Source organism: Saccopteryx bilineata, chromosome 1, assembly GCF_036850765.1.
Source record: "Saccopteryx bilineata isolate mSacBil1 chromosome 1, mSacBil1_pri_phased_curated, whole genome shotgun sequence".
Classification (NCBI taxonomy): domain Eukaryota; kingdom Metazoa; phylum Chordata; class Mammalia; order Chiroptera; family Emballonuridae; genus Saccopteryx; species Saccopteryx bilineata.
The window spans coordinates 87,237,477-87,250,846 of record NC_089490.1 but is presented as its reverse complement, the minus strand read 5'-3'; the positions used below and the strand labels follow the sequence as shown (position 1 = coordinate 87,250,846).

The window sequence follows — 13,370 nt, the reverse complement described above, 5'->3', positions numbered from 1 at the left end:
CTGAATATCTGAATCCTTGAGAGCAGGGGTCCCCAAACTACGGCCGCGGGCCACATGCGGCCCCCTGAGGCCATTTATCCGGCCCCCACCGCACTTCTGGAAGGGGCACCTCTTTCGTTGGTGGTCAGTGAGAGGAGCACAGTTCCCATTGAAATACTGGTCAGTTTGTTGATTTAAATTTACTTGTTCTTTATTTTAAATGTTATATTTGTTCCCGTTTTGTTTTTTTACTTCTTTTAAAATAAGATATGTGCAGTGTGCATAGAGATTTGTTCATAGTTTTGTTTTGTTTTTTTGTTTGTTTTTGTATTTTTCTGAAGCTGGAAACGGGGAGAGACAGTCAGACAGACTCCCGCATGCGCCCGACCGGGATCCACCCGGCACGCCCACCAGGGGCAACGCTCTGCCCACCAGGGGGCGATGCTCTGCCCCTCCGGGCATCGCTCTGCCGAGACCAGAGCCACTCTAGCGCCTGGGGCAGAGGCCAAGGAGCCATCCCCAGCGCCCGGGCCATCTTTGCTCCGATGGAGTCTTGGCTGCGGGAGGGGAAGAGAGAGACAGAGAGGAAGGGGGGGGGGTGGAGAAGCAAATGGGCGCTTCTCCTATGTGCCCTGGCCGGGAATCGAACCCGGGTCCCCCGCATGCCAGGCCGACGCTCTACCGCTGAGCCAACCAGCCAGGGCCCATAGTTTTTTTTTATAGTCCGGCCCTCCAATGGTCTGAGGGACAGTGAACTGGCCCTCTGTGTAAAAAGTTTGGGGACCCCTGCTTTAGAGACTGAGTCAAGTGTGTTTCCTGTTGTTTCATTGCTTTCTTACACTGTATTGTAATTGACTAGTTTTGTCTGTCTACAGCAGGGGTCCCCAAACTACGGCCTGCGGGCCCCTGAGGCCATTTATCCAGCCCCCACCGCACTTCCGGAAGGGGCACCTCTTTCATTGGTGGTCAGTGAGAGGAGCATAGTTCCCATTGAAATACTGGTCAGTTTGTTGATTTAAATTTACTTGTTCTTTATTTTAAATATTGTATTTGTTCCCGTTTTGTTTTTTTACTTTAAAATAAAATATGTGCAGTGTGCATAGGGATTTGTTCATAGTTTTTTTATAGTCCGGCCCTCCAGTGGTCTGAGGGACAGTGAACTGGCCCCCTGTGTAAAAAGTTTGGGGACCCCTGGTCTACAGCTACTGTCTATAGACTACAACTAGTGGTCTCAGTTGTTTTTTTGTTTTGTTTTTTACAGAGAGAGAGAGTCAGAGAGAGGGATAGACAGGAACAGACAGACAGGAACGAAGAGATGAGAAGCATCAGTCATTAGTTTTTCATTGCACATTGCAACACCTTAGTTGTTCATTGATTGCTTTCTCATATGTGCCTTGACTGTGGGCCTTCAGCAGACCAAGTAATCCCTTGCTCGAGCCAGCGACCTTGGATCCAAGCTGGTGAGCTTTTGCTCAAACCAGATGAGCCCTCGCTCAAGCTGGCGACCTCGGGGTCTCGAACCTGGGTTCTTAGCATCCCAGTTGGACACTCTATCCACTGCGCCACTGTCTGGTCAGGCTGGTCTAAGTATTTTTATGGCAAAAACTGTCTTCTTCATTGTTATCTCTGCACAGGAGATAGCATGTAACGTGTATTCAAATATTTGTTGAGTGAATGGATAGCAGTGGAAGAGAGGTGAGGATATGGTATAAGTTTTGTGAATGAAAATAATGATACTTCTGAAGATGAGGTCAAGGGGGAGTATGTCATCAAATTAAGTACAAAAGTGTTCAAGAAATTTGTAAGAAAAAAATAAAGATGCAAAGAGACTAGAAGTGGATATAAGGAAATGGATATAATGGAGACTAAAATGGAAATAGATGTAACAGGAAGTGGATTTAAGGAGCAGTGATTTTTCTGAACTGTTTTTCTTGTCTTCCCGAGATAGGCGTTAATGTCTTCTGGGAAAAATCATTTAAATTAGCACTTAAAAGAATGAGTAGAAATTTTTTTAAATTAATTTATTTATTTTTAGAGAGGAGAGAGAGGGAGAGAGAGACAGAGAGAGACAGAGAGAGACAGAGAGAGAGAAGGGGGGAGGAGCTGGAAACATCAACTCCCATTTGTGCCTTGACCAGGCAAGCCCAGGGTTTCAAACCAGCGACCTCAGCATTTCCAGGTCGATGCTTTATCCACTGCGCCACCATAGTTCAGGCAAGAATGAGTAGAAATTTTAAGTTTTATGTGCTGTGGAAGACCAGGGCTTCTAAGGAAGAGGTAACTTGAAGCAGAGAGGGTTGAGGAATTGATGTGTGCTTCATAGGTGAGTGAGACAGAGCAGATAAAAAAAAGATCACTTAGGCAAATGAACTATGCCTCAGAATGGGTGTTAGAGTGCCATTGAAGAATTTTAAGGAGAGTGATGTAATCAGATTTGCAATTTACTAAGTCCACTTCGTGGAAGTGGTTTAGAAGATGGATTGAAATAAGATGGGACCCAGAAACACAAAGACCAGGATGAAAACTTTTATAGTAGGTAGATTTAGAGAAGTTGGCTTTACCTATGGCAGTTTAAAGGGATTAGAAGGGGTGATGGATATGAGAGCTATTAAGGAAGTAGAGGCCATGGTATGTGGTGATTAATAGGATGTGTGGGGTTAAAGGAGAAAGGTGGAGAAACCATATAGTTTTCCTGTTGGGAATCAGTGAATGCTGGTACCATTCACAGAGATAGGGGATATAAGAAAAGGGAGGAAATTTGAGGCAAGATGATATTTTATTATGGCCCTGTTGGGTTGTCCAAGTAGAGAAAACTTGTATGCAGAAGAGGATTACAGTTAAAAATTTAGAAACCAGCCCTGGCTGGTTGGCTCAGCGGTAGAGCACCGGCCTGGTGTGCGGAGGACCCGGGTTCGATTCCCAGCCAGGGAACATAGGAGAAGCGCCCATTTGCTTCTCCACCCCCACTCCCTCCTTCCTCTCTGTCTCTCTCTTCCCCTCCCGCAGCCAAGGCTCCATTGGAGCAAAGATGGGGGGGCGCTGGGGATGGCTCCTTGGCCTCTGCCCAGGCGCTAGAGTGGCTCTGGTCTCGGCAGAGCGACGCCCCGGAGGGGCAGAGCATCGCCCCCTGGTGGGCAGAGCGTGGCCCCTGGTGGGCGTGCCGAGTGGATCCCGGTCGGGCACATGCGGGAGTCTGTCTGACTGTCTCTCCCGTTTCCAGCTTCAGAAAAATACAAGAAAAAAAAAATTTAGAAACCAAAGTTGAGGTTGTTAAAGCTGTGGGCTTTTTTGATTACTTCTTATCATTATTGTGCTAATTAGAAATTGATTATAGATAAGCCTTTTTCTGTTTGTGTGTTTGTTTGTTTTTTAACTAGTAAGCAGAAGCTAAGGTCCACAGTTTAAAGTTCTTTAATTGGACCCTGGCCAGTTGGCTCAGTGGTAGAGCATCGGCCCAGCATGTGGTTGTTCTGGGTTTGATTCCCAGTCAGGGCACACAGGGGAGGTACCCATCTGCTTTTCCACCCCTTCCCTTCCCACTTCTCTCTTTCTCTCTCTCCCCCCTCACTTTCCTGCAGCCATGGCTCAATTGTAGAGAGCTGGCCCCAGGCAGTGAAGATAGCTCCATGGCCTCCACCTCAGGCACTAAGAAGAGTTTGGTTGCTGAGCAACAGAGCAAGGCCCCAAATAGGCAGAACATTACTCCCTAGTGGTCTTGCCTGGTAGATCCCCTTTGGGGCACATGACATGCATGCAGGGGTCTATCTCTGCCTCCCCTCCTCTCACTAAGTAAAAAGAAAAGAAAAAAGCTGTTTAACTGGAGAAGATTTTTAACGATGAAAAATCAAGAAAATTCTATAGCCTGACCTGTGGTGGTGCAATGGATAAAGCATGGATCTGGGTTGCTGAGGTCGCTGGTTCAAGACCCTGGGCTTGCCTGGTCAAGGCACATACAAGAAGCAAAGTGTTGCTTCCTGTTCACCCCTATCCTTTCTCTTTCTCTTCTCTCTAAAATCAATAAATAAAATCTTTTAAAAAGTTAAAAGAAAAAATAAAATTTTATGTAGTATAAATGGGAAAATACTGATTTCAGCTTGAGATTTCAAATAACTTAATAAATTTAAACAATTTGTCACTTTTTATAATTAAAGTATAACACTTGTACAAGTTAGTGTATAAAATGCACAGCTCAGTGATTATTTTTCATGAATATTTACATTCTTATAACCACAATTCAGATCAAGATCATCTCTAGCACTTCATTAAATTCCCTTGCAACATTGCAACCCTAGTTTTTACTCTAGAGCAGGGGTCGGGAACCTTTTTGGCTGAGAGAGCTATGAGCATCACATATTTTAAAATGTAATTCCGTGAGAGCCATACAACGATCCGTGTACATTACGCGTTATCCAATAAAAATTTGGTGTTGTCTCTGAGGACAGTTGTGATTGACTCCAGCCACCCGCAACCATGAACATGAGTGGCAGGAAATGAATGGATTGTAGTACATGAGAATGTTTTATATTTTTAACGTTATTATATTTTTATTAAAGATTTGTCTGTGAGCCAGATGCAGCCATCAAAAGAGCCACATCTGGCTCATGAGCCATAGGTTCCTGACCCCTGCTCTAGGTTTTAGGTCACAGTGTAAACATAAGATGGGAGAATCCTTCCTCTCCTTGGCAATGCCAGAAGTCCCTAAGAGAAGAACAAAAGTTGAAATCTGGCTTTTCAACTTGGGCCCAGCACATTGGCTCCCCCAAATAAGGGCAGTGAGAAGGGCTGTTCTACCATCAGATAAGTAGTGTCCAGAGAATACACCATCAACATTCACAAAGCTCATCCATAGAGTGGTTTTCAAGAAGCTTGACTGTCAGACATTCAGAGAGATCTGAAAATTTGCCGTGAAGGAGAGGGGAACTCCAGATGTACTCATTGACTTCAGGCTCAACAAAGTGGGCCAAAGGAATACAGTATCTGGATTGTGGAAAATGTAATTAGGATTAAGATTAACCAAACAAGCTCTATATGTTGGTCACCTACATAACTGTTAGCACTTTCAAAAATCTACAGTTAACGTGGATGAGAACTAACTGCTGATTGTCGAATAAAGTCATAAAACTGCAAAGCAATAACAACAATATTGAAACCTAGTTTGAATGTCACATTATGCAGTGTGTGTCTTTTGTCCTTGCTTACGCTTCCTTCAGTTTTTCTTTTTAATCGAAATAAAGTAAATCTCTCAGTTTTGTCTTTTTTGAAACAGCCTCTTAATACTATCCCCTCTTCTCTATTATTTCTGAAAAGTAAAGATGGAGGAGAGGGTGGCAGAGCTGTAAAGTCTTGTTTTGTAGCAGATTTTATTGTGCTGTATATTTATGTTACTGTTGTTTGTCTTCCAGGTTATTTGGTCCTATAAGAAATGGACTGGGCCCTGGCTGGATAAATGGACTATATTTTTCTAAATTGGAAATAGTATCTATCACCTTGATTACATCTGTTGGATTTTTTTTTATAATGCCTTTTGGGGGAGTTTTTGTAGAACTGATAGTCTATCCCTATTTGTAGAGGTAGCTCTGTCTCTGTCACTTATCTTCCTTTATTGATCAAAACCATCTGGGATAGTAAAATATTTTTTTTCTTTGAAAATTTGTATTGAGAAATAAACCATACATATAAAAGAAAAAAGAAAAACATAGTTAAAAGGATAATTACAAAACAAATACCCTGTTTAACCTATAGTGGCACAGTGGATAGAGTGTCGACCTGGGATGCTGAGTTTTTTTTTTGGTTTTGTTTTTTTTCTTCATTTTTCTGAAGCTGGAAACAGGGAGAGACAGTCAGACAGACTCCCGCATGCGCCCGACCGGGATCCACCCGGCACGCCCACCAGGGGCGACGCTCTGCCCACCAGGGGGCGATGCTCTGCCCATCCTGGGCGTCGCCATGTTGCGACCAGAGCCACTCTAGCGCCTGAGGCAGAGGCCACAGAGCCATCCCCAGCGCCCGGGCCATCTCTGCTCCAATGGAGCCTTGGCTGCGGGAGGGGAAGAGAGAGACAGAGAGGAAAGCGCGGCGGAGGGGTGGAGAAGCAAATGGGCGCTTCTCCTGTGTGCCCTGGCCGGGAATCGAACCCGGGTCCTCCGCACGCTAGGCCGACGCTCTACCGCTGAGCCAACCGGCCAGGGCTGGGATGCTGAGTTTTTAGGTTCAAAACTCTATAGTTGCCAGCTTGAACGGGAGATCATCTGGGTTGAGCGTGGGCTCACCAGCTTGAGCATAGGATCTCTGGCTTGAGTGTGGGGTCACTGACTTGAGTCTGGGATCATTAACATGGTTCCATGGTCGTTGGTTTGAGCCCAAGGTTGCTGGCTTGAGTAAGGGGTCACTGGCTCAGCTGGAGCCCCAGGTCAGCGAACATATGAGAAGCAATCAATGACAAATAAAAAGTGCTGCAGCTATGACTTGATGCTTCTCATCTCCCTCTCTCTTCCTGTCTATCTCTCTCTCTCTCGCCACAAACAAAAATAAACAACCCCCCCATACACCCACATACCTACTACATAGGCCAAGAAATAGACCATAATCATACCTAGAACTGGTCCCATGCTTCTTCCCTCAGTCCCTCCTTCCCTCCCTCAGACATTCACTAGCCTAAATTTTGTAATACTCTAGTCGCTCCCTTTTCTTTATAGTTTTAAACTATATGTAGACATTGATGTCTATATAAACATGTATGTATGGTTTAAAAATATTTGTATTTAAACTGTATATTAATGGAATTATACTGTAAAGCTATCTTTTTTGACTTGCTTCTTTCACCCAGAATTGTGCTTTTGTAACTCGTCTAGGTTGAAATGTATTGTTATGGTTCATTCATTTTCATGCAGGATAATTCTATTGTCTGCAAACAGCAAGGGCCTGTTTTACTATTAATGGGTGTTTGTCAACATATTTTTTTTTCCTGTTAAAAGTAATGCTACTAAAAATATTTTTGTATATGTGCAAAAGTATCTGTAGGGTATGTACCTAGGAGTGAAACTACTAGTTTCTACAATAAACACATTCAAGTGTACTACATGATGGCAAACTTTGTAAAAGTGGCTGTAGCGATTGTTCCTCTCAATGGGAGTGGATGAGAGCTGCTATTGCTCTGCACCTTTGTCTATACTTGGTATTGCCCAACTTTTAAATTTCAACCAACTTGATGGTTGTAAACTAAATATATTAAAACTCTTTGTGGTTTTAAATTGCATTTTTATGATTGACATGAGATTGAACACCTTTTCATGTTTAGGGCCATTAATGAGTCCTCTCTAGTGAAGTTCCGACCCAGTTATTTTGTAAATTATTCTGATAGGTTTTTTTCATACTGATTTACAGCAATTTTTTTATTATATTCTGGATGCTAATCCTTTTTCATGGTAATATGAGTTACAAATCAACATGCTTCCTCTTTTATTCTGCAAATCTAAACACCTGAACAGAGATGCCTTGAGCAAACCTAGAGAGTGAAGTTATTGGCCAGGCTTCTGTACAAGGTACTCTAGTGAAATGGCCATGTGGTGTGCAAGGGCAGGCGCTCACTTTGGAGTGAGTTACATCTCAGTTACTGGCTGCTGCTGACCCTGTGGTACTTGCCTTTGCAGGTGGAACAGGAGGATTTTGTAATGGAAGGGCATGGCAAGACTCCACCTCCTGGTGAAGAAAGCAAACAGTGAGTCACACTTTATTTTAAAAGGGTCTTATTACATACCTTGAAAAGCACTTTGGTTAAACATGCTGAGAGCATGTTTGCAGTGATGTATATGTTGGGCACATTGTGGAACCAGTTGCTTTGGTGGTTGTTAATGTATTGCTTCTATTTATAGACAGACTAACTGGAGGGACAAGAAAGTTGGCTTTGTAGTTTTTCATACTTGACTAATCAAAATTTATGTTGCACTTTAGCAAAGGCTTTAAGGCTCAGGATATTCCAAATGGAACTAATTCAGTCTGGTTGATTTCCAAAGAATGCATAAAATTATATATCCTTTTCTTAGCAAATGTCTTTATGAAGTGACAAAATTAATAGACTGTTTTCCTGCATTCCAAGTGTGAATTTATTTGAATAATACTTCCTGAAATTCTGTTCCATTGAGTTATTTATACTTCTGATCTTTGTTTTAATCATAAATTGTTTCCCTAAAGGAATAGGAATTATAAATAATGTAACTTAGCCAACATTCTAAATGATTCAGGGTCTATCCTTTCCTGACTTAAAAAGTGATTAAGTTTTAAATCTGAAATTGGAAGTCCTCTGGGTAGCTTTGGTGGCAGTGAGTAGATTTTTTTCTTTTGCCCGCTGTCACAGAACTTGAAAAATTGTGGTGCAGAACATACTGGTATTTCATATGTCCTTTTAAAGAAAAAATAGTTAAGACTGGCTTAAATGACTAACATAACTACTATTTTTTTATTCAGACAGTGATCTCCTAATTGAATGGTTCAGTGAATCATGGAATTTACCAAAATTCTATTGAAAGAAACTCTTTTCTCTCACCTTTTTTATTTCCTAGAAAATAGTTTGGTTTTGGTCTGTCTTATGAAAATTATGTCTTTGAAACTCTTAGGAATAAATTATGCAGAATAGCTTTGCTGCCACATGGCCAGGTTCATTAAAGGAAAATGTTCATCTCCTGTTTGTTGTTAATGGAAACCAGGATATTTTCACAGCTGATTTTTTTTAAATTTTAATTTGCTAACCAGGCAGTTTTAAAAATAGCTTACAATATAAATCCTAACTTGGCTGTATACTTATATTCTGCATGGGCTGATGGAATCAATTCTTTTTTAGCAAATTAGGATACCAAACATCTAGTCCCAGTGGAATTGCAGGAACACTTCAGGTGTTTCTTTCTACGCCTCTGCCCACTTCCCCACCACTGCGCTCTGATCAAAGGTCTTTATAATAAAAATCATAGCTCCCATTTGACAAGGGTTTTCTGTGCACAAAGTACTTTGCTCATTTACATTGTCTCCATTTGATTCAGAGATCAGAGATCAGGGTAGTTAACACCCATAACAATGAGGCTAGAAATGGAAGTTAGGGTTTGAACCCAGATCTTTTTTACTTTAAAGTATTTTACAATATCTCTTAAACCCAGATGTTTTGCCAACCTTGGAGGCTATGTTCCTGAAAAGTTCTGTGGTTAACAAAATACAGTTGTCAAGATCAAAGTCTTATGGATAAGAGTTGGGGGAAACAATGAAAATGGCATTAATTCTATTTTAAAAACACACTCTGGAGGGTATCCATTTCTCAAACAAACCAGTCTTTATTTTTAAAAACCTGCTCCACTAACCCCTCTCTGAATTAGCTTCTTTAGGTATTCAGGAAACGTTGCTGGGCAGATTCTCCCACAAGTTTTATGTTATACAAACTGCACTTCTTTTAAGCTTCAAACAGCCCCCGTGGACCTGAGACGTCCTGTGTTGTTTCCTTACCATTCCCCCAGTTTTCTATTCACAAGCCTCATACTGCCTTTTCACAGATGAATCCTGTTTTGTTTTTATTTTTGTTTTACTGGGCTTGGTCTACTATCATATATTGAAATGATAAAGCAGAACTGAATCTCCTCACTTGGCATTTTTCCCATAGACCTATCCACCTCTATGGGAGTGGGGAGCAGAGGGGCTGCGTTCTCTTTGAGACAACAGAAATAATTGTTTTTTTTTGTATCTCGGAAGTATAGTCAACAAAGGATGATTGAATCCTGAGTTGTAGAATCTACATTGTAGACCCTGAAAGTGACACATTGCTGAATGACTTAACGTATTCTCCATGTATAAGATGCACCCATTTCTGAAAAATTTGGGGTCTAAAAACTGGGTGCGTCTTATACAGCGGCTGTAGATTTTTTTACTTGCATTTCTTGCTTTTTTGTACTTGCTGTCTTTGCACTCATTGTTTCGCACTTGTTACCGTCATATTACGGTAGGTTATGTTTTGCCATGTTCTGTTCAGAAATGGCTCAGAAAAGATTTTCGTACAGTACTGAATTCAAGTTAAAAGTCATCCAGTTTGCAAAAGTGAATGGAAATCATGCTGCTGAACTTAAGTTTGGTCCTCCTCCAACTGAGGAATCAATCTAAGATTGGCTACAGGAAGGAGAAACCCTATACTGAAAATGCCACGGCAGAAGAAGGCCACGAGAAGCAAGTCAGCAAAATGGCCTGATTTAGAGAGGAAATTGAAGATATATATTGAAGAGCAAAGGGCAATTGGAATTCTTGTATCCACAAAGATGGTTCAGCATGAGGCAAGATGAACTGCTGATGAAAAAGAAGTTACTGATTTCAAAGGAGGACACAGTTGGTGCTTCAGGTTCATGAAACAGAATAGACTAAGCATGCGATACACACCAGATTTTCCCAGAAGATGCCTGAAAGTTATGAGCAGAAAGTCCTTGAATTTCATAATTTTGTTCATTCAATGTCAGAAGACACATCAGTTTGAGTTGGGACAGATTGCAAATAGGGACGAAGTCCTACTTCAATTTGATGTTCCAAGTATCAGAACTGTTGAGAAGGAGGGGGTAAAAGCCATAACTGTGAAGACAAGTGGACATGAAAAGAGCCATTATACAGTTGTTCTAGCTTGTTGTGCCAATGGAACCACACTGCCTCCTATGCTGATTTTCAAGCACAAAACAATGCCAAAAGAAGACATTCCTCGAGGAGTGGTTGTTCACATTCATGACAAGGGGTGGATGGATCAGGATGGGAAAAATATCTGGTTTGAGAAAGTTTGGAGAAGGAAAAGACCAAGTGGGCTCTTAACACAAACCTACCCTATTGGTGCTTGATCAGTTCAGAATACACATAACAAAGAACACAAAAGATCACTGCAGAGCAAAAACAAAACTTTCCGTCATACCTGGAGGCTTGACATCTCAGCTCCAACTACTTCATGACAGCATTAACAAACCCTTCAAAGCTGCCATGAGAGATGAATGGAACCAATGGATGAAGTCTTCTGGGGACAATTTAACACCAGCAGGAAGAGTGAAGAAACCAATTATAGGAAAAGTTTGTACTTGGGTGCAAAGACCCTGGGATATTATCTAGATTGAGATAGTTGTCAAGTCATTTAAGAAGTGTGGCATTTCATATGCCATAAATTAAGGTGACCAACTTTTTTACAATGAAAAGGAAAACAAAAATAAATAAAAGAAAACAGTATCGTAAATAAAAGAAATATTTTATTCATTGCAACAATAATACACTATAATATGATAAATGCATAATAAAAACATTTATAATATTTTATGTTGTAATTATGCTTATATGCCTATTAATTTTTAGTAATAATTGTGAGAAAAAGTACTCATTTATATACAAATACATCATATCACACGCAGTGGATTGACTCTGCATCAATTGAATATGGACATGTACAGATTAGTCTTCCACTATCAAAAAGGAGGATGTGTAGGAGGACACTTTTTTTTTTAAGACTTTATTTATTCATTTTAGAGAGGAGAGAAGGAAGAGAGAGAGAGAGAGAGAGAAAAGGGGAGGAGCAGGAAGCATCAACTCCCCTATGTGCCTTGACCAGGTAATCCCAGGGTTTTGAACCAGCAACCTCAGCATTCCAGGTCAACGCTTTATCCACTGCGCCACCACAGTTCAGGCAGGAGGACACTTTTGATGGAGGACGGAACTTACAAAAGAAAGACTGTCTTCCCTAAAGGAGGACGATTGATCACCTTACATAGATGGAACTGAGGACGAGGTAATATATGAAGATAGTGATCCAACATCAGACACAGATGAGGACAAGCTAATGGATGGGAATTTTGACAGTGATGAGAAGTTGTATGAATTTTATGATGAATACAACGAGTTCAATAACTTTATGTAATTCTTTTTTTTTTTTCTCAAATTTTGGGCCTCAAAATTAAGGTGCATCTTATACATGGGGGATACAAGTAATGGAAATTCCCATTTATTCTTTTATTTTTTTATTTTTTAAATTTTATTTATTTATTTTTATTTATTCATTTTAGAGAGGAGAGGGAGAGACAGACAGAGAGAGAGAGACAGAGAGAGAGAAGGGGGGGAGGAGCTGGAAGCATCAACTCCCATATGTGCCTTGACCAGGCAAGCCCAGGGTTTTGAACCAGCGACCTCAGCATTTCCAGGTCGACGCTTTATCCACTGCGCCACCACAGGTCAGGCCTCTTTTATTTTTTTAATTATAAAAATAATACATGATTGTCATAAAAGAGTTAAACAGTAAATGTGGATTTAGAAATAAAAATGAGATTCTTCTTTTATGCTACTTTTCCTCCTAATTTTCCTAAATATTTTCTGTATGTTTTAAAACAACTAGATTTTTTCTCTGATGTAATACTTCTAAAACGTGCTTTTTAAATTTGACATCTTTCGCAGTCTATGTCATTATTTTAAACATCTGCAAAACATTATGTTGAATCAATGTACTGTACTCATTCTTCTTTGATATTTTGGTGGCCTTCATTTCTTTGATTACAAATAATATTTTATTGAATATCCTTATTCTTATATCTTTGTACACATATATTTTTGTAGAATAGGTTTTTTTAGAGCTGGAGCTGTTTGGTTCATGGGCATGTTTTTTACATGGAGGTAGCTGTTATCAAATTACCTTTCAAAAAAGCTATACCAGCAGCGTATGTGAGTGCCCATTTCTCCACACCTTTGATGACAATAAAATTATTTATATTTAAATTTAAATTTTTATCACTCTAATATTGTTTACTTTGCACTTTTTTGCTTACTATTATAAGATGCAGTATCTTTTGTTAATTGACAGTTGATTTTTGTGTGTTGCCTATTTATATATTATTCCCATCTTTCTATTGGATTGTTTATTTTAATAGTTTATAAAGTATAGCTAATAATCTTTGTCTGTTGAGATGTTTTAAATATTTTCTCCAAGTCCTTATCTTTAAACATTGGGATATCTTTCATACTAATTAGTACACCTTTTAAATTTTGATATAGTAAAATTAGCCTTTATGGCTTCTATGTTTTGTGCTTGTTTTGAAAAGGTTTCCCTACTCTAACATGATAAAATATGCTTAGTTTTTCTGCTTTATTTTTTACATTTAGACCTCTAGTTGAACTGGTACTCTTTCTTGTGTATAGTGTGAGTCAGAGATCTAACTTATACTTTTTTTAAATTAGTTTGCAGAATTAATCTCATTCATTGGTGTTAGCTTGTATGAATAGCCTGTTTCACTTATAGAAGCAGATGGAGCACAGAGGTGATATATCTTCCTCAAGGTCACAAATTCTTGTAAAGATTAAGTCTAAAGTTTTTTTTGTTAGCTGACCTGTGCCACTTGCTGTTTTTCATTTAACAT

The 13,370-nt window shown here is 40.1% G+C and overlaps 1 protein-coding gene across 3 annotated transcripts in view; it reads left to right on the top strand.

The window, feature by feature from the left end:
• The window catches only part of TNRC6B (trinucleotide repeat containing adaptor 6B), a 288,141-nt gene that overhangs the window by 102,770 nt on the left and 172,001 nt on the right, over positions 1-13,370 (top strand). For all 3 annotated transcript variants that reach the window (XM_066257399.1, XM_066257391.1, XM_066257372.1), the window contains one exon: positions 7,629-7,696. In XM_066257399.1, the coding sequence (XP_066113496.1) occupies positions 7,629-7,696 (68 nt within the window). The remainder of the gene's footprint in view (positions 1-7,628; positions 7,697-13,370) is intronic.